This window comes from Phoca vitulina, unplaced genomic scaffold, assembly GCF_004348235.1.
Source record: "Phoca vitulina isolate PV1807 unplaced genomic scaffold, GSC_HSeal_1.0 scaffold61, whole genome shotgun sequence".
NCBI lineage: Eukaryota > Metazoa > Chordata > Mammalia > Carnivora > Phocidae > Phoca > Phoca vitulina.
The window spans coordinates 6,470,038-6,491,066 of NW_022589764.1; the positions used below are offsets into that span (position 1 = coordinate 6,470,038).

A 21,029-nucleotide genomic window follows, 5' to 3' on the forward strand; every position below is an offset into this window, starting at 1 on the left:
AATATAACTGCTCAGGGCTTATTTGCAAAAACAGGACAAAGATCTCCCAACCAGTCACAGACCATGGTAGACTAAATGATTGGCCCCAATTCATCATTCCTTCTAACAACCGTATCCTTGCAATAGCCTCAAGGTGGAAGGAGTATTATTTGCCCATCCTTTGGCTTTGGACTTGGCCAGGTGGCTTGCTTAGGTTAATGACAAGTAGGCAGATGTAACAGTGAGTCAGTTTTGAATGTAGGTCTTAAGAAGCCTCTAGCGTTTCCTCCTTGTGCCATTGCCCATTTAACTGACTTGCCCAAGAATGATATGCAAAGCTGAGCCACCCTAGTTAACGCATAGACCTGCAATGAAAAGCCGAGCCAGCTGTGAGAATAAATGGTGGTTGTCACTTAACAGCCTGAGTTTCGGAGTGGTTTGTTATGCAGCATTATCGTGGCAATAGCTAACTGATAAATTGCCTAACCTCACCTTTTCACAAAAGTATATGGAACAGGACAGGATTAAAGGGTGTTGGTAGCTAAGGGAGATTACAGAGATGGCAATCAAACAGTAGTGTTTCTCAAACTTGGTTGGCCCTTTCAATGACATTCTTGTAGATTCCTATTGTGACATTTAAAGATTTTATTTGGGGGGGGAGGGGCAGAGGGAGAAGCAAACTCCCCGCTGAGCAGGGAGCCTGACACGGGACTTGATCCCAGGACCCTGGGATCATGACCTGAGCTTAAAGCAGATGCTTAACCTACTGAGCCACCCAGGCACCCCCTACTGTAGCATTTATGTTAAATATCTACATCTGTAAATATAGATATAGATATAACTACATACATTTCCTAAATTTGTAGTTCTTAGAATCTCAAAACCTACTAATTACAAAGGCTGTTACAGGATTTCCTTCTTCAGTGCCCCGGTTCTCGATCACGCCACTCCAAAGAATGAAGAGGTAGACAAGATCAAGAGTGGTGGGCAACAAAACAAAGTTTATTGAGTGATAAAGTGATAGTACAAAGCTCCCGAAGAGGGAGGGGATCCCAGAGGGTTGCCATCCACTTCTCCAAGTCTAGGGGTTTTTATGGGCTTTGTGGGAGGGCTGTTTTAATCTGATTAACCCTCCCTGTGCGGTGTAAAATCCTTCTAAGGGTGGTTTCTTCTTGGGTGGGGGGGGGCACCTTGCCCCAGCCTGCCTTTCTTGCAACTACCCTTCACCAATATTACAAAGCTATTAATATTCAAATCAACATCTTAATGTAGTTCCACAGAAATAAAGTTTGAGTGTTGCCATGACCGTGCTGCTCTCGTACAGGTTTCTACTAGAACATGACAGGAGTTATCATCTCTGGCTGAACCTCATGTTCTACAGAACTTGCACAGTGAAACCACAGGGCTTCTGGGAAAAACCGAGTTGAGGCAATCCCCATTTTTCAGGTCCTGAGACACACAGGTATTAGCGGAGCTCTGAGCAAAGGAGCTCTTGCACTCATCTTGTCAACTTTTGCAAAAGCCTCAGTTGGGACAAGAGCATAAATCCTGGAGCAAGGGCTCCTTTTGTTTTTTCTTAGCAGCCCTCAAACCCGTAACCATGCGTCATTAAACTGGTGCCGAAGTGATCCCGTTTGGGCCAGACCCACTCGGGCACCGGCACCCAAGTCTTGTATTACTGCTAAGGACTGCCCACAGGCGAAGCCGGCACCCGAAGTAAGCTAGAGGGAGGGAACGTGACTGGAGGGAAACGAACGGCAACCACGTGGTTATTACTCAGGGTAATGACCAGAGGCGCATTCAGAGTCCCCTTCATCGGTAGCTCATAAATGATGGCAGCAGGGAGCCTTCCGACTAGGATGGCAATAGCTTCCCTGGATCTTAAGCATGGAGGAAACTGGGCTCATTTTAGTTGTCCTGACAAGCAGAAAAGGCAGCCTCATGGCTTCTGTCATGAAAGATGTTGTCAAAGCTAAGTTCTACTCCAGCCCAGGACGATCTCTAAGACCACCCCACCCCCACCCCCACGGCCTTCTGTTCTGATTCCATGTACATTTAGTAACACTTTGGTGAGGGGGACAGCAGAGCATCAGCTGCAGAGTTATCTTCCTCTCAAATTATATTAACTTCTAGTTTATAAATCCATCTATTGTCTATTTGGGTTAGTTCCTGGGTGCCTAAATGTCCCAGGAAATCATTAAAAAACATCAACCTCCCCATCTGTCCAAGTGAGGGTAAAACAGCAGAGCAATGCACCCTGGTTTGGGCCATCAGTAAATGGACTACAGGGAACTGTCCTTGAGGGAGCTGAAAGGTGTCAGGTAGACACTGAGGAAGTGGTGAGAGGGAAGTCTGGAAATCCTGAGGAGCCCTGTCTTCTCATGGACGGCATCAGCCCCCACAGGATCTTGCATTTGAACAAGGTGCCCTGGAAATTCATAGCACACTGGGGTTGGAGAGCACTGGTTTAGGGTCATACTGAGGCAATCTGCAGGCCAAGTTCTCCTGATACCCAAGTTCCGTGTCCTTTCTGAACGCTCTGCCCTCTCTTCTACTGCATGGAGGTTTAGCACCACTGTTGCCCACGGTTCCATCTTCCCAGCTAGACTGCCAGTTCCTCAAAGATCGAGTTCCTTCATGGCTTACACATCTTATGCACACTTTACAAGAATGACAAAATCAGCCCAGCAGCAATCACCCACGATTGTTCAGGGGTCTACTGACAAGAGTGTTTCTCACATTTTGTTTAAAAAGAAAACCCAGACCAACACCAGCAGATGAAAAGATGGATGGTGACAGTGCTCACCTCCACCACATTGTTTTTATGATTAGCCTAAATTGGCCATAAAAGGGTGTGAGAAATGCAACGAAGCATCCAGGAGCTGTGAGAGGACATTGCCGTAGCCTGCTCATTGGGCAAGACCGCCCCCCCACACCCCTAACCATGTCCTAAATGCTGGAACATGCTGCCCCTCTGCTCAGATTCCAACAAGCAGGAGTTGCATTCCCCTACAATTTTTCAAATCAGTAATTAAAGCCTCGCTGTCTTTAATGAAGCTGTTGTTATTCTTTGCATGGGGGAAAAAATGCACCAGATTGCAGTCTTACCAATTACCACTGGCAGCACACAGGTGATCTTGAGTTTTATTAAGAATTTAAAAATCTAAACATTTTATAGAGGCCTGGGAAGCCTACCTAGAAACACCGCCCTCGGGCATTTCCAACTTCCACATGTCCGTGTACCTCATTGCGCACCACCCCCCCCCCATGACAGATAACGTGGCAGCACAGTGAATGTCGCTGTGTTTTTACTATTTGTAGAAAACTTGCATTTAGGTTTCAAAATTAATAATATTACAAAATTACCAACAGCAGTCTTAAGCCTTTCGACAATGCTTATGAACTCCACTTTGCTGACCCAAACAAGGCTATTATTCCAAGTTCAAAAAGCAGGACTTGTCCCAAGGAGGCGTATTATACATCCTGCAGATACTCAGGCCACATTGCTCAGGACCCATTTGTGACCGTGTCTTCTTCCATCTCCTCTTCACCATCATCAGTGGGGCCTAAAGAAGAACACAAAGCCAGATGTCATACTGAGCTCAGAGCACGTGCTTCTCTGGATGCAAGTGGCCCTTCTGTGAAGCTACTGCATGCTGGTTCCTGGACTAGGTACCAACCCAACCACAGGAGCTTGGCGTCCAGAGACTACCTGTCTTTGGCAAGTATCGGAAGGGATGGTCAATTCCTAGGCAAAGGGTCACAAAGGTGTTTTATAAAAGTCAAACTCACTGTCTGACATTCAAATAACCCACTTTGGTTGCACTGATAATTCCTTTTTTGTGAAAGCAAAAAGCTTATACTTTGTGTTTTGTTCTTACCGCTACCATAGGCAAAGAAAATGGGAATACTCAAAAAACATTTGGATACCTACTACATGCCAGTTAATGGGAATACTCAGTGACTTATTGTCTCTAAATTAGAGTATGGCAACAACCAAAAGTCTTACATTTGTTCATCAATTTATGACAGATATTTGGGTCAATGTATTCTGAAGAAGGAAATGTTTTAACTCAGTGCATGGGAAAATTATTCTTGTTTAAGCCTACTGCTTCTACAGTTAACCCCAACATCGGATTTCTAGACACAAAACTACCAGGATAAGAATGTCAGTCAAGTTTTAGTGTACTCAGAAGCCTCAGCCCACTGAAATCTATGGAGTACCCTGAATCATGTCTCCCTTCCTCTTCCCAGTGAACCTCCAGATCACAGTGAAAATCCAAGAGATCCTAAGGCCCAGATAAAACATTTTAGGGGAAACAAATCAGCTCAGTAATTCTGTCATATGACAGTCACAATAAGCCACTGTGATACAGCCTCTTCCCCCACCTGTCACCACTGAGCCTTGAAAACCTTTGACATGGTGCGCCTGGGTGGCTCAGTCAGTTAAGTGTCTGCCTTCGGCTCAGGTCATGATCCCAGGGTCCTGGGATCGAGCCCCACGTCAGGCTCCCTGCTCAGCGGAAAGCCTGCTTCTCCCTCTCCCTCTGCCTGCCACTCTGCCTACTTGTGCTCTCTAACTCTCTCTCAAATAAATAAATACACTCTTTAAAAAAAAAAAAGAAAGAAAAGAAAACCTTTGACAGACTTCTAATGCTCTCAGGACATAAGACCGCATCCATCAGTCTGCAGGGCCCTGTGTGGCCTACTGCCTGCGTCCTCTGTTGGCTCATCTCACCACTTCTCCCTGTGCCTTGAACTTCACTCCCACTGGCCTCTTCCAGTTCAAGTGGGCAAGGCTCCTATTTGCCCCAGGTGCTTTGCCTGTGTGGTCCCCACTTCCTCCCTAGAATGTCACTCTGCCTTTGTTTAGTTCAGTAATTTGCAAACACTTTAGTTTTAGGACCCAAAGAGCTTTTGTTTATATACACTTACCAATACCATATTAGATTCATCAATACTGTATTAGAAATTAAGATCAAGTATTTAAAAAAATAGTAATTCATTAAAAAAAAGTCTCCATTACATGTTAACGTTTATGTTTTTATAAAAAAAAAAATAACATTTTCCAAAACAAAAATATTTCGTGAGAAGCTTGGCATTATCTTCTATTTTTGCCTCTCTCTATCGTGTCTGGCGAACAGCCGTCAGCTGGACCCCGGGACTGGCCTCATCAGTCCCCCTGCTACAACACTTTGTTTTCACTGAAGGAAATGAGGAAAATCAGCCTCACATAGACATGCAGCTAGGAAAGGAAGGAGTATTCTAACAGTCTTCGTAGACTTTTTGTGGCTTTTCCTGTTTGATGCTATGCTAAAACTTGACAAAAGTGGTAGTTTCTTAAGGGTTAGTTTGCAATGTGGAGTCTGAAACCTTATCAATGAACTTTTCATACTCTCTTACTTGAAAAATCCATAGATCTACCTTTTCTTTGAAGTGACAAGTTCGCTTCATGTTCAAGAAGATGCCTGCCTCTCAAATGAAACAAATGTTCAAGTGCATGGAGACAACCAACCAACTAGGGTATGCATTCGTGCATACCCTCATCCTGTCACCCAGGATATCAAAAGATATGCACTTAAAAAGGTGATATTTAATAACATTAATCTCTTTGCTTCGTGAAGGATGATCTTAAGTGAAACATTTTACTGAGAGTGCACAGCAGTTTAGAATGAGGACTACTAATACCTTCTAGGCCATGGCCGTGACCTGTGCCGAGGCCCCAGCAGTTTTACCCACCATTACTCTTGCATGATCAGTGCAAATGTTAATAGCGGTGGAAAAAGCAAGTAACACCTCAGTGTTATCATACAAAGTTCTGACCTCACAGATGCCCAGAGGTTCAAGGGCTATACAGTGAGAACCGCTGATCTAATTAATGTCTTACTCATTTTTAGCTTCCGTTCAGACATGACTTGCCCAAGGGAACTTTCCCTGAGTTGCCAGTCTAGATAGAAGCACCCAGTTACATTCATATCAAAACTCGTAATACACATTTTTTGGGTAGTTTTCACTTTACACCCCCAGTGCCCAACATCCTGCCGGACACAGAGTTGGCATTCAGATATTAGAATAGGGGCGCCTGGGTGGCTCAGTCGTTAAGCGTCTGCCTTCGGCTCAGGTCGTGATCCCAGGGTCCTGGGATCAAGCCCCGCATCGGGCTCCCTGCTCCGTGGGAGGCCTGCTTCTCCCTCTCCCTCACTTGTGTTCCCTCTCTCACTGTGTCTCTGTCAAATAAATAAATAAAATCTTAAAAAAAAAAAAAATTAGAATAGCCAACACTTAGCAAAAATGTATGCTCATGTCAGACCCTGTGCTAAGTGCTACCTATGAACTCTTACTTATCCTCCCAAACACCCTTTGAGGTTGGTACTGTATGTTATCTTAAATTTAAAGATGAGGAAATGGACTTAAGATTAAGTGAGGATGAAGAAATTCACCCAAAGACAGAGCTGGTGAGGCTAAGATCTGAGCTTCATGCTGTTTGGCTCTGAGGCTTGTATTTCTAACCAACCACTAAGGTATCTAACACGCGCGCACGCACACACACACACACACACACGGGTGAAAGTCCACACGGTTCCCTCTGGTGTTTGGTTACGCTGCATGGCTAGGGAATAATGTATGCTTCAACTTTTACATAAAAAACCCTCGGGGTCCTATGCCAGAATATTCTCCATCAAATAACTTATCCTCAAAGATCATATGAAGGGATTTCGCATCCGTCAGAGGCTAACATTCCTGGGTCCTGGCATCGGAACTGCTCTGGAATCCCTTCAAGTACAACGTTAACTGGGCAGCCGGCAGACAAGAACACCGTGTCCTGACCTGGTCTGCGCTCCCTGCCGGGTATCTGGCCAGACTGCAGCAAGCCCTTCAGCCGCTCCACTTCAGCCAGGGTGGATGCATTTGCTATGGCATTCTGGAGGACAGAAAACAACGGAGACGGACCATTAATTGCATCTAACGATCAATCACCCAGAAAACCCTACAGAAGTCCACAGCAACTTTGGGAGCTGGAATATTAAATTGTTGTGTTGGCGCAAGAATTTTATTGTCACGTTGAAATCAACCCAAAGCCGAATCATAAATTCCCAAAACTGGTAAAGGGGTGTGGACCCGCTTACAAGACAGCCAACAATCACTGCAAATGTCCTAAAATTTTAGTGAATTCAAGCACCTATTTGGAACTATGTTACTGGGTAATTTAGGAAGCAATTATTATGAAATTAGGATTTCCCACTGATCATCAAGCAGATCTTGCAGACAGCAATCTTTGAAAATAAAAACTAAGGCAAACACTGAGACAACACACTAAGGTAACTAACTGTTCAAAATAAAACATACCCTGGGAAAATGAGAAAGAACTAGAACTGCCTCTGCTTTGACTGGCTCATGTAAGTAATTGAAGTCAAAGTCAAGCAATAACTCTATGCTACTTCCTTCTTACACAGAATACAGGCAGGAATCTAACTGTTGCTGGGGGGGGGGGGGGGCTGGACTACAATGTTTAGAACTTGGTCTATTACATATTTCATGTCCTAAACCCATGGCAACTCTCTCCAGTCCACGAGTCCTAACACGTTATTACCTTGATTGCTTCTACATCCCCTGGAGACGGCCCACCTTTCTTTTTGTCAGTTGGCAAACCAGCACCTGGGTTGAAACTTGGGAGGGGGAGGGAAGAATGCAACTGTTAAACCCGGACCAATGGAAGTTGCTTCTCTTTTACTTTCAAAAAAGCTTTTGAAAGTAATTCAACCAGTGTAGTATCTTATCTTTGTTAACAAACTGATACAAGAAACTCTCTCCTTCAGAAACACCACCCGGTTCTCATCTTCCTCTAGACAAAAAGCAGGAAGCATACAATGTTGCAGTAAGACTAAACACGGAAGGATTTGCTAACCTGGTAGAAATCTCATGTGATGTGTGGACCATTGTTGGTCACGGGCTATCATCACACAAATTCAATACTGTTATTAGGCACAGGTGTTTTAATTCTGTAGGAGGCAAAAAGCCAGACAGATAGTGTTTCTGAAGGTGAAGTGGAGTGAAGTTGGATATCCGTATCTTACGTTTTGCTTCTCCTGGCAATATCCTTTGCAAGCTGTGCACCCCGTTTGCCCTTGAACATTTTCTCTGCTTCCTGACGCTCCTACAGCAACACCACACACAGAGTTAATGGAAATAGGAATACCACATGCATTTAGATGCATTCCTCAGAAAACACGGAAGAAAACTCTCCTGAAATACTGTGGGCTGGTAAAAATGCCAAAAACCAATTTCAAGTAAAAGGAGACAAAGGCCTTGCCTTCTCTGGTGAGGCGCCCCGAAGAAAGTTCCCCCTCCTAGTTTTAAGGAGGGGCTCTGGAGGAACTAAGAAGGTTTAAAAAGAAAAAGAAAACAAAAACACTCCCAGGAAAGGGAAAATCACTCTAACAATTAAAGCTGCTGAAAAATGGATTACATTAGCTCCCCGCGGGGCATGTATCTGAACGGTCTGTTGCTGACCTGCTCCCGGTGGCCGACCGCAGGCTGCCCGCACAGCCAGCACTACCGGCCAAGACAGCGTTAGCCCCAAGTCCTACTAAACTCTGCTACGCAAATTACATGATTTAACATTTTCTTTGCCACGTTTTTATTACAAACCAATAGTAAAACTCATTAGGCAATTGAAAAAAATCAGTAACAAAAGTATAAAATAAAACACACGAAACTATAATGACTTACAACCAAAAGAACAATACTTACTTTTAGTTTCACCTTCTGGAAATCCAGTACTCTGACTTGCGGAACTTTATAAATTACGTACAGTCTGTAATGCTTCTTATTTGTTACAGGATTTCTCAGAATACTACAAGAAAAGGAGTAACATAATGCCAACCTTGTTCATAGCGCAGCATACAAGAGGTCCATTTTAATAGCACCAGATGAGTCCATAAACTAAGGAAAAGTTCACATTTTTGCACATTTCGGTGTTATTAAGTTAACATTAGGGAAGCTTTAATAGAGCCCTGGACCTAAAGGAAATATTTTCACTCCTTGTTTTTAAAAGGTCCTTCTTACTCACTGATTGCTTTAAGATCAAGGCTGGTAATGGTGTTATGATAAGGGACTTCACTGTCACCACCACAAATCGTTTCCATACCTTAGGTAAGTCAGTGATTTGAGAGATGCCAGAGGGTCCAGATCACCCTGTAAAAGAAATGGCCACAGGTTAAGAACACAGAAACCACAGGCTATTTTGAGACTCTGAAACGGCAGAGGCCTTCGGAGCAAGGACTCCTATCTTATCTTTGATTTTTGTACTGCCCGAGCATCTAGCACAATACTAGCACAGCACAGATGCGTAATAAATTCCCACTGATTAAACCGGTAAGTAGATTTGAGCTTCTTAAACTTACAATCTTAGTCCTAACGGTTTCTGTTGCAATAGCAGAAGAGACAAAAATTTTTTTATTTCCTGTAGCAACCTCCAAAGGGCTAGAATTTAAACCACTGATTTAGAAAAGAGATGTCAACGTTTCTGCAACTTCAGACCAAGTTCTTCACACAGGGAACCTCAAACTGGAGCCTGGGGTAACATGGTCCCCCCACTAATACCTGTACGCGCCTGGTGGCAGCGCAGGCGGCGCATCGTCTTGCGGGCAGGCACCTTTATTCAAGCCTCCCTCAAACTGCCTCAGCGTCAAGGACAAGGAGTATAGTTCAAAAAAAAAAAAAAAGGACCCAATTATGGGACAAGGGCAGGTTAGTTTTTGAATCTTCCCAAAGCATCCCATAAAATACAGTACAACAAGGACAGCAAAAGCAAAACCTGTGGTCAACAGCTACAACTAACGGAGAGGAAAAGGCACTGTGGCAGGAAGCCTGGAACAGGAAGACGCAGGGACAGAGCACTGCGAGGGCAGTGCGAGGCGCACGGGCCCAGCGTGTGCACAGGCCGCAGCAGAGGGAAAGCGGAGATGCACGGGACAAACCGAGTGCTCCGAAACGACCGAGAGGCAGTGAGAGCAGCCACCAGCAGATGGGCACATGCCAGGAAGGAGAGCAGCAAGGCTGGGGCAAGGCCCGAGGGGCCCGGCAATTTGGGCGCTCACTCTTAATACTAACCACAAATGGTATCCTTTCCAGGACAACGCCCTACAAGGAGGAGGAACTGCTAGGACCAGACTGAAATTGAGCGGGACAGGGGCAAGAGGGACAATGAGGAAAAAGTACCGATAAAAGCAAGAGGGGAACAGAGCCAGGAGTTCAGAAAAGCAGCTGCCATTTTTAAACGCTTCACTAACACCCATCAGAGGGAGCTCTAGAGCACGCCACCTGCATAGCACCACTCAAAGAACTACGCGGGAGGACCTAAAAGGGGACAAAGACAGACATCGCATGATCTCACTTGTATGTGGAATCTAAAAAAAAGACCAACTCACAGCAACAGAGAGTTGACTGGTGGTTACCGGAGGCTGAGGGGTGGGGGGAAAGGGAAAATGAGCTATTGATCAAAGAGTACGAACTTTCAGTTATAAGATGAGTAAGTTCTGGAGATCTAATGTACAACATGGCGACTGTAATTAATAATATACTACTGTATACTTGAAGTTTGCTGAGAATGGATCTCAAGTATTCTTACCATACAAACAAAAAAGTAAATATGTGAGATGATGGGTATGTTAGTCTGGTAACAGTAATCACTTCACAATGTATACATCTATCAAAAATCACATTGTATACCTTAAATACATACAATTTTTATTCATCACCCATACTTCAATAAAGCTGCAAAAAAAACCAAAACAAAAAGGAACGAAAGGCAACTTTTGTTAAACTCACACGCAGACACACACAAACTGTAAAATATAATGATGATGCCTTGATGGGTTCCTTAGACAGAATAAATAAATATGTTGGGAGGTATGAATTTTTTTTTTTTGAAGTCACTATTGTTTAAGAAACTAAAGGTAAAAAAAAAAAGAAACTAAAGGTATTGGTTAAGTTGAAACTTTAATATCAATTTTTAATTCCCAGAATACTAAGAATAGGAATAAGTAATTCCTACACTATTAGTAGGAAAAGAATGACAGAGAGACAGAGAGAGAGAGACAGAGAGAGAATGAACACAGTAAAGGAGAGAAAAAGAAATGCAGAATGGGTGGATCAATAATAACCTCCAGAAAAAAAGACAAACTCAAATACACCAGTAATTAAATTAAATGTAAACAGACCAAATACTTCATTTAAAAAAACGACTTCACAGTGTATTTAATGAAACAAACCTTATCATATGCTGTTTTAATCTAAAATATAAGGTACAGAAAAGCTGGAAGTAAATTTTGGATGGAAAAAAATGATCATACAAATACTAACTAAAAGAAAGCCTGTTTTGGCATATTATAGCAGATAAAATAGACAAGGTAAAACAGCACTAAAAGAGATAAAGAGGGGCACGGCACAGTAATAAGGTTAGTTCATCAGGAAGGTATTAACAATTTAAAATCTTGTATATCAACTAAGAGAATTGCAAAATACATAAAACTAAAATGGACAGAACTCTAGGGAGACTGTCAGATCTACTACCATGTGAGATTTTAATATACCTACTTCAGTAACTGATAGCACAAACTCAGCCTTCATCTTTACAGACAATTTTAAATATAATTACAACATACACAAAAATACAAACAGCTCTGGGCACCTGAGTGGCTCAGGCCACGATCCCAGGGTCCTGGGTTCAAACCCCATGTCCGGCTCCCTGCTCAGCAGGGAGCCTGCTTCTCCCTGTCCCCCCTGCACGTGCTCTCTTCTCACCATTCTCTCTCTCAAATAAATAAATAAAATCTTAAAAAAAAAAAAAATAGAAACAGCTTCTATCATGCCACACATTTCCTATGAATGTGCACTTTGGGTTGAATACCTCATATATTTTAGAAAAGACAGGGCCTCAGACCAGTGCTTTCTTACTTCTGGAGTCAAGTACTCCTTTGAGAATCTGAAGGAAGCTCTGGACCCAGTCCACCAGGAAAGAAACAATCATGGAAACAGGGAAGGGAGGTAAGGTCATAATAACACAAAATCAAGTTATATAATACAGACTTACACATCCAATGTTTAAGTGAAAAATTTAGGTTACAAAACAATGTATACTATGAACTCAATTTTGTTAAAAATTATACACACAGAGCAGAAACTTAAAAAGCATTAGAAGAAATAGGTCACCATAATTACACCCAAATAGAAAAATAAAACTTGCCCCTTAGCTCACAGGAAAACCAATTCCAAGTGGACCACTGATCTCAATGTGAAGAGTAAAACAAGTTTCCAGAATGTAACTGTCCAACAAAATTTAACATGTTACATATGTAACTGAATGTTTTCTAGTAGCCAATTAAAAGAAAAATACAAGTGTAACTTATTTTAGTAGTATATTATTTAACCTATTATCCAAAATATTATCATTTCAATATAAAAAATTGATAACTTACATTTTTGGGGGTACTAAGTCTTTGAAACCTGATATGTATTTTACAGTTCTTAGTACATCGCGATTCAGAGTAGCTGCTTGTGGCTACCATACTGGACACTGCAATTCTAGAAAACAACTTATGTTTACAGAAAACAACTCTTTCTGTAGTGGAAGCCTGACAGGTCATCAAAAATACTAGCAACACAACAAAAGACTGATAAATTGGACGACGCTTAAATTAGGAACTTTTCTATCAAGACACCCTCAGACTGTCAACAGATGAGCTAGAGTGGAAAAGGCTATTTAACTGAAAGAAGCCCAGATCCTGAATTACGAAAAAGACAAAGGATGAGGAGATCCTTCCTTGGGTTTTCTAAACTGTCTGTAAGAGGCATGTAGCACCTTTAATTCCTCCCCCCAAATGCATTCCCCGCACCCCCCATCTGACTTACCAGTTCCACAAGACTGTTGTTGGTGAGAATGAGTTCTGTCAGACAGGGTAGAGCCTGATCGAGCCCCTCACCTATACGGCTAAAACGGGGGAAGAACAGAGAAAAGACTTCATAAAAGTGAAAAGTAGGTAAGCTAACAATTTTATCTAAGTCCTTGTACAAAAGATTTCAGACTCCAAAGGTGGAAGAACTTTAGAGATCTTTCTTCCAACACCCTAACTGACAGAGGGAAAATGAAGCACAAAGAAGAAACCTATCGAGGGTCACAGGGTTAGTTAGTGGCAGAAGTGGAATGATTTTAGAACACATGCCTCCTGAGGACTGCCTGGGGTTCTTTCCATTACCATTTTGTCTAGTGAAAGCTACGGGCAGAAGCAACTGTGTAGAACCAACTACTTAGCTTACTTCATGACTCTTGTGCGGGTAGCACAGAAATACAAGTCATTCTGCATTCACAGCTCAGGTGCACCACAAACAACCACACTACAAGGGAACGGGTAACTCATGAGAAATACGCCTACTTTAAAAACGCAAGTCACTGGGTCGCCTGGGTGGCTCAGTCAGTTGAGCATCTGACTCCTGATTTTGGGTCAGGTTGGGATCTCAGGGTCCTGGGATAGAGCCCTGAAGTCAGGTTCCCTGCTCAGCGAGGAGTCTGCTTAAGATTCTCTCTCTTCGGGGCGTCTGGGTGGCTCAGTTGGTTAAGCGGCTGCCTCCGGCCCGGGTCATGATTCCAGGGTCCTGGGATCGAGCCCTGCATCGGGCTCCCCGCTGAGTGGGGAGCCTGCTTCTCCCTCTCCCTCTACCTGCCGCTCCCCCTGCTTGTGCTCTCCCTCTCAAATAAAAAATAAAAAATCTTAAAAAAAAAAAAAATCCCTGCCCTCAAAAAGCAGGAATTCTAAAAAAATATTCTCTCTCTCCCTCTGCCCTCCCCCCACTTGCATCTGAGTGCACGCTCTCTCTCTCTAAAATAAACAAACATATCTTTTAAAAGTAAAAATTAAAAAAAATTAAAAAGCAAGCCCCTACTGAGGCATCTGGATGGTTCAGTTGCTTAAGTGGCTGCCTTCGGCTCGGGTCATGATCCCAGGGTCCCGGGATCGAGCCCCACATCGGACTCCCTGCTCCTCGGGAAGCCTGCTTCTCCCTCTCCCACTCCCCCTGCTTGTGTTCCCTCTCTCTCTGTGTCTCTCTCTGTCAAATAAATAAATAAAATCTTAAAAAAAGAAAAAAAAAGAAAAAAAAGCAAGCACTACCTAGTACTAAAGACATTGTCTATAGACCTTCAGTAACTTTTTTTTTTTTTTAAGATTTTATTTTTTATTTATTTGACAGAGAGAGACATAGCGAGAGAGGAAACACAAGCAGGGGGAGTAGGAGAGGGAGAAGCAGGCTTCCCGCTGAGCAGGGAGCCCGATGTGGGGCTCGATCCTGGGACCCTGGGATCACGACCTGAGCCGAAGGCAGACACTCAACGACTGAGCCACCCAGGCGCCCCTTCAATAACTTTTTTTGATAAAATTTACTCAGAGGTGATGAAAAAGGGTTAAAGAAAACCCTCAATTTCAGTAAGTAATATTCTAAAAATCAGTTGTAAAGAAAAACAAATGGCAGAGGATATGAGGTAGAGACACTCAGTCAAAAATATAATTGTTGGGGGCACCTGGGTGGCTCAGTCAGTTAAGCGTCTGACTCTTGATTTTGGCTCAGGTCATGATCTCAGGAATAGAGCGCCGCATGGGGCTTCACACTCAGCGGGGAGTTTGTTGGAGGATTTTTCTCCCTCTCCTTTTGTCCCTCCCCCTGCTCTCATGTTCAGGTATGCACTTTCTCTCTCTCTCTCTCAGATAAATAAATAAATCTTCAAACATATATACACACACACATACATATATATAAATAATTGTTTGACTTTATCTATCTATTTAATATAATCCCTCTGATAATTACAATTATTGTTTTAGAAGCCAAAATATGTACAAAACAGCATGTTTGTAATTTAAATATCTATTACCATGAATATATAAGTATTTCTGAACAGATGCAAATAAAATGAGACCAATACCAAGTTAATCTCTGGACCTATATGGGAAAAGTGCAGCTTGTTTCTCATTTTAAGAAATATGTAGGCTCAACTGGCAGTTAAGTACTATGGCTTCATCAGGGAACACTGCAACATTCCTCTAGGGGAAAAAAATTACTTTCCACTAACAGACACTTACCATATTCTATTGTTGTTCACTAATAATGTTTTCAGTCTTCTCAACAAAGGAAAACCATCCAGTTTCCTGATTTCATTGTCAGAAAAATCAATAGCATCAAACTGGTCTAAGGTAGCACCTAGATTTTCAATGACAGGAATTTTATACCCTGTAAAATAGAAGGAAAAAAAATACACAAGTATTAATATGGTCAAAAGGTGCATTAAAACCGTAGCAGTACTTCATAGTAATTTGATTCAAAGCTTCCATTTATTCAGCAAGTGTTTACCTAACACCTACACTGTGCCAGACACTGTGCAAGTTAACTGGTACACAACATGAGGAACAAGAGTCACATGTCCTAGCTGCCACGAAGCTTACCGTCTAGGGAGTGGACATGAAGATGGTCAAGACAACAAGGGCAAGGGCTATGGTAATGAGGACACTTAGTAATAGTAATATGGGTAGCTAACATTTGCAAGAGTATTTACAGGGTCCCTCACACTGCTCTAACCAAAGCCCCAGAAATAGTTAAATGGCATGAGAATTTACATTGTAAGCTGCTTATTGTCAGTGTCCAAGTCTTGTTCATACATCGTGGAAGACAGTTCTTAACCTCTTTTGCATCCCCACAGGCCAGATTCATAGAACTTATCAGGATATCCTCTACACCTCCCCCAGATCCAATTCAGACTTCAAGGTCAATGGTTTATACACAATAATAAACCACCCTGTGAACAATTCACTCAAATACTCACAGATTTGTTAAAATGGGCCTAACGACTGTTCTAGGTGCTGGCAGAAGAAAGAAATGAACCCAAGCCACGGTTAAAGTACATAATTCAGAGCTGCAAGGGTTACACCAAAACAAGTATCCTCAACACTCAATGCACTTCAGAGACAGCAAAGATCAATCTGTGCCGAGAGCGAAAGTGGTCAGTTATTTCTGGAATCGAACTTTTCTCTAAACTTAATTTCAACAAAATAAAAGCACTGGGCTTGGGGCGCCTGGGTGGCGCTCAGTCGTTAAGCGTCTGCCTTCAGCTCAAGTCATGATCCCAGGGTCCTAGGATCGAGCCCCACATTGGGCTCCCTGCTCGGCAGGAAGCCTGCTTCTCCCTCTCCCACTCCCCCTGCTTGTGTTCCTGCTCTCACTGTCTCTCTCTCTGTCAAATAAATAAATAAAATCTAAAAAAAAAAAGAAAGAAAGAAAGAAAGAAATTCAAAAAATAAATAAATAAAATAAAAGCACTGGGCTTTGTCAGCAAGGAATCCAAACCGAAAGCAGAACCCGAAGTAGTGCTACACCTCAGCCGATGTTGTCCCTGTGGAGCCAAATCTCAGGCCTAAACTGTATTGTCTTATTCCCAGAGAAACTGCTCTTCACATTCTTCCTAAAGTCATTTCCTTGAAATGCTGATTAGACAATTGCACTCCCAATTTCTTCGCAAGCCTAAGGTTTAAACGGCTACATGAATTTGAATAGTTCAAAGCTTCCACCACCTTACACAGGGCACTCGTAGTGCAAGCCTCCTTAAAAGAATTTTTTTTAAAGATTTGAGAGAGAGAGCGCGCGCGCACAAGCAGGGGGAGCGGCACGGAGAGAGAGAGCGCGAGAAGCAGACTGCCCGCTGAGAAGGGAGCCCGATTTGGGGCTCAATCCCAGGACCCCGGGATCACGAGGGCAGACGCTTAAACGACTGAACCACCCAGATGCCCCTAAAATGTTTTGATAAAAGGGACATATAAGACAACTGACGCTAATAACAAAGAAATCTTGCGGAAACAATCGCTTTTGTTCTCAGACTTCATTTCCTCCCTCGCAAATTATAGGTAATTAACACGTATCCTATCTATACTCCCACATTAACAGTTCAACGTATTTACTGAGAACCAACGAGCCGCTGAGCACTAGGATTACAGCTTTTAACATTTTCCCAGCTCTCAAACAGTTCAGTCTGTGAAATACGCCAAGTAAGGCCTAGCTGAGGCCCACGGGTGCGGATCAGGAAACGATCAATCAATCGGCTGGGCGAGTGAGCACAAGCGGGGGTAACTGAAGCCTCAGAAGGGCCTAGGGATGGTTTTTGGGCAGCAACGGCAAGACTCAGCCCCGGGCGGTGCTGGCACCGCCCGGCTTGGCGCCCACAATGCAGGCCTGCTGGCCAAGCGCCGGCCCTCCGCGCACGCGGCGGGGTGCGAACCACCGGGCTGCGCGCGGAGGCCCGCACACCCCCTAGACTTACCCCGGAGGTCCAGCTCGCGGTCCCGCACGGCGTTGGTGTACTGAGCCGCCTGCTCGATCAACTCTGCCGTCAGTTTCACCATCCTGCCGCCTCCCGCTGCCGGTGCCACGGCCCGCCAGCTGTTCCCGCCGCCTCCCGCCCGCCAGACTTCCCGGCGTCCCCCGCGCCCCGCCGCCAGGCAACACCAATCGCAGCCGGCGCATGCGCGTGCAGCTCCACATCCAGGCCGAAGCAATCGAAGAGCCACGCCCCCGACCTCGTTCTCTTCGGAGGTTCGGGCGAGCGCTGAGCTTGTCTCAGGCTCTGGGATTTTCCTTGGGGCGTATCTGGAGGAGGGCCCCTGATTCCAGATGTTTGTGTCCGCAAGTTAAGCAAAATGTGAAGGCACCCGAGTGGAACTATCTCCATGCATCGTTGCAGCTTGAGGTGGGAGGAGACGCGGTGTCTGTCCTCACTCCCCACCCAGGAGGGGCGGGCACCCGTGGGATCCAGTGAAGGGTCCAGGACTTCAGGTTCCCATTCCGGGCGGGTGCTTTGGTCCCCCGGGCTACCACGTGAGAACCAGGGCAAGGTCAATCACAGGGCCACTTCACTGGGATCGTCCTACCGCCCCGCGCGCCAGACCCGGCTCTGCGCCAGGGTCAGTTTTCTGTTAGGCCAGTGATCTCCAGACTTTTAAATATTTAATGGAAGCATGATATACAGAAAAGTGCGCAGACCAGGAATTTGCAACGTGACTAATAGCTACAGAGTGAGAACACCTGCGTTGCTGCTTCCCGGTCCAGAAAATGAACACTTTTCTGAAAGCCTCCCTCCCTTCCCAAGGCAACCAGGAATCGAACACCATAGATCAGTTTTGCTTGTTTTTTTGTTTTTTGTTTTTTTAAGATTTTACTTATTTATTTGAGAGAGAGAAAGCACAAGGGGGGTGGGGTTAGGGGCAGAGAGAGAGGGAGAAGCCGACTCCTGCCGAGTAGGAAACCCAACATGGGCTGGATCCCAGGACCCTGGAATCATGACCCCAGTGGAAGGCAGACCCTTAGCCGACTGAGCCATCCAGGCTCCCCAACTTTTGCTTGCTTTTGATACAAATAGAATCATGCAGTGTGCTTGCCTGCCCGGTTTCTTTGGTTTTGTATTATGACTGGAACCATCCTGTTTGCGTGCAGCAATGGTTTGTTTACTTTCGCGGCTATATAGAATTCCGTTGTATATTTTAACCATCTGAGCCACCCAGGCGCCCCTTCCGTTGTATATCTTATACCATAACTTAGCCATTCTGCTGTTGATGGACATTAGGGTTGTTTCCTTTTGGGGCTATTCTAAATAATGCTGCTATGCACTTTCTTGTACATGGATCCAATGCACACGTGCCTGAGTTTCTCCAGAAGTAGAACTTCTGGGACATAGGGTATGGTAAAAATGCCTAACAGGCCAAGAGGCTGAAATAATATACATACTGTAGCTGTGCGTAAGGGTTTCCATGCTTTCAACCTCAGCCTCATTGGTATTGTCAGTATAATTGTGGTGATTCAGGGGAGCCTGGGTGGCTCAGTCAGTTAAGCATGGGACTCTTTGATTTCTGCTCAGGTCATGGTCTCCAGGTCGTGGGCTCTGCATGGAGCCAGCTTGGGATTATCTCTCTCTCCCTCTGCTCCTGCATGTGCACGTGCGTGCTCTCTCTCTCTCTCTCTCTCTCTCTCAATTAATGATAATAATAATCATATAAAAAATAATTGTGGACATTCTGGTGGCTGTGTAGTGGTATTGCACTATTGTTTTGATTAGCTTTTCTCTAATAAGTAATGAGGTTGAGGACCTTCTCATGTATGTTGTCTATTCAGGTATCTTTTGCCAAGTGCTCATTCAAGTCTCTGGTCCATTTTTTTTCCCCCTACTGGATTGTCTGCCTTTTTCTTATTGACTTATGGGATTGCTTTGTATATTCTGGATGTGAGCACACTCTGTGGCTTGCCTTTGCACTTTTTGGTTTTTTTTTTGGTTAAAACTGCTTAAATACAAAAGAATTCACAGACTTGTCCTCGTACAAGTCACCAATGCTGCAAAACACAAATTGTAATCCATTTTGTTCTGTTTAGGATAACATCCTATCCCCCAAATCACCAAGTCAATCTGGACTGCAATTCAAATCAAAGGGCTACGAAGGTGGCCTCCTCACTCATTTTGCAACGGGAACAAGCTTTCACATGGTCCAATTCAAGAGGAGTCATCAGAGGAAGAACTTAGCTCAGGTAGCCCTACCTATTGACTGTCTTTTGTCCTCTTTGGGGGGGGGGGCGATTTCACTGTGGTCATGTAGGTCTGGGACAGGAAAAGTTTTTCTGCTTATTGGCCTTTCCACTCTTAGTGGTATTGTTTGATGACTAGAAGTTTCTAATTTTTATGTAATTCAATTCATCTTTTCCTTTCTGGTTAGAGGGTTGTGTGCCCCCAAACATTTTGTTGTTGCTGTCTACTAGCGGCTTAATCATTTTTCTTTTCACACGCAGCTCTACAATCCCCCTGGAATCGATTCTTTTTGAACTTTTTATTGAATTATGATATAGTCACAGCAGAATGCAACCCAAGCACACCCAAGTAACTGACATCCGGGTCAAGAACAGGACATTGCCACATTCTAGAAGCCCCCTTCTTGTCCTTTCAGTCACATGCTTGCCCCAATAGTAACCACATCTTGCATAGATTGGTTTTGCTTAATTTTATATTCATGCAGATAAAATTGTACCTTATGTGTCTCTTGCTTAACATTGTATTTGTGTACAGATGTAGTTAACCTACGATCATTGTTATATAGTATTTCGTTGTGTGAATATTCCAGTTTATCCATTCTGCTGTTGATGAACATTTGGGTAATTTCCAGTTTGAGCTATTATAAGTGGTGCACCCATTATCATTATAATACATATCTTTAAGTGAACACATATGCTAATATATACATGGAAATGGAATTGCTGGGTCATAGGGTTAACTTACATTCAGCTTAAGTAGGTTCTACTAGTTTTCCAAAGTGGTTGTACCAATTTACATTCCTGATTAACGTTTGGTATTGTTTGTCTTTTTAATTTTAGCCATTCTGTTGGGTCAGTAGTGGTATTGCACTGTAGCTTTAATTGTATTTTCCTAAGTACTAACACAGTTGACAACTTTAAGAAATATCTTTATTGTCCATTGGATCATTGCTTTTGTGAAGTGTCTGTTTAGGTGTTTTGCACATTTTTCTATTGGGCTGTTCTTTTTTTACTGATTTGTAGATTTTTATATTTTTTGGATATGAGTTCTTGTGAGATATGTATAGTGAATATGTTCCCTCTCTCTGTGGATTGCCTTTTCATCCTCATAATGGTGTCTTTTGGTGAACAGAAGGTCTTAATTTTAATATAGTGTAATTTATGAACCTTTCTCTATGTGGTTACTGCTCTTTTAAGTCCTTTTAAGAAATTTGCCCACCCCCAAATCATGAATATTTTCTTCTAAAAGTTTTGTTGTTTTGGGGCACCTGGGTGGCTCAGTCGTTAGGCGTGTGCCTTCAGCTCAGGTCATGATCCCAGAGTCCTGGGATCGAGCCCCGCATTGGGCTCCCTGCTCGGTGGGAAGCCTACCTCTCCCTCTCCTACTCGCCCTGTTTGTGTTCCTGCTCTCGCTATCTCTCTCTGTCAAATAAAAAATAAAA

General features: G+C 43.6%; 1 protein-coding gene and 1 long non-coding RNA gene across 2 annotated transcripts; one reads left to right on the forward strand and one right to left on the reverse strand.

Moving 5' to 3' along the window:
- Positions 1 to 891: 891 nt before the first annotated feature.
- Positions 892 to 17,494, reverse strand: SNRPA1 (small nuclear ribonucleoprotein polypeptide A'). The gene is made up of 9 exons (XM_032391303.1): positions 17,339 to 17,494; positions 15,114 to 15,261; positions 12,892 to 12,970; positions 9,128 to 9,174; positions 8,731 to 8,833; positions 8,055 to 8,134; positions 7,571 to 7,646; positions 6,808 to 6,901; positions 892 to 3,545 (listed from the first exon to the last, which is right to left on the reverse strand). Exons 1-9 carry the CDS (start codon positions 17,418 to 17,420, stop codon positions 3,487 to 3,489), a joined length of 768 nt encoding a protein of 255 aa, XP_032247194.1. The 5' UTR covers positions 17,421 to 17,494; the 3' UTR covers positions 892 to 3,486.
- A 99-nt stretch (positions 17,495 to 17,593) lies between these two features.
- LOC116623818 lies at positions 17,594 to 20,865 on the forward strand. Its single transcript, XR_004297766.1, has 3 exons — positions 17,594 to 17,764; positions 19,438 to 19,590; positions 19,849 to 20,865. It is a non-coding gene; the product is annotated as an uncharacterized LOC116623818 (long non-coding RNA).
- The last annotated feature ends 164 nt before the right edge of the window (positions 20,866 to 21,029 follow it).

Coding starts and splice junctions, on each gene's coding strand:
- SNRPA1 (XM_032391303.1), bottom strand. CDS start 17,420: ATGGTGAAACTGACGGCAGAGTTGATCGAGCAGGCGGCTCAGTACACC. Junction 9,175..12,891: donor ACAACAGTCTTGTGGAACTG/GTAAGTCAGATG, acceptor TTTCTTTTACAG/GGTGATCTGGACCCTCTGGC. Junction 7,647..8,054: donor ATTGCCAGGAGAAGCAAAAC/GTAAGATACGGA, acceptor CCCCCTCCCAAG/TTTCAACCCAGGTGCTGGTT.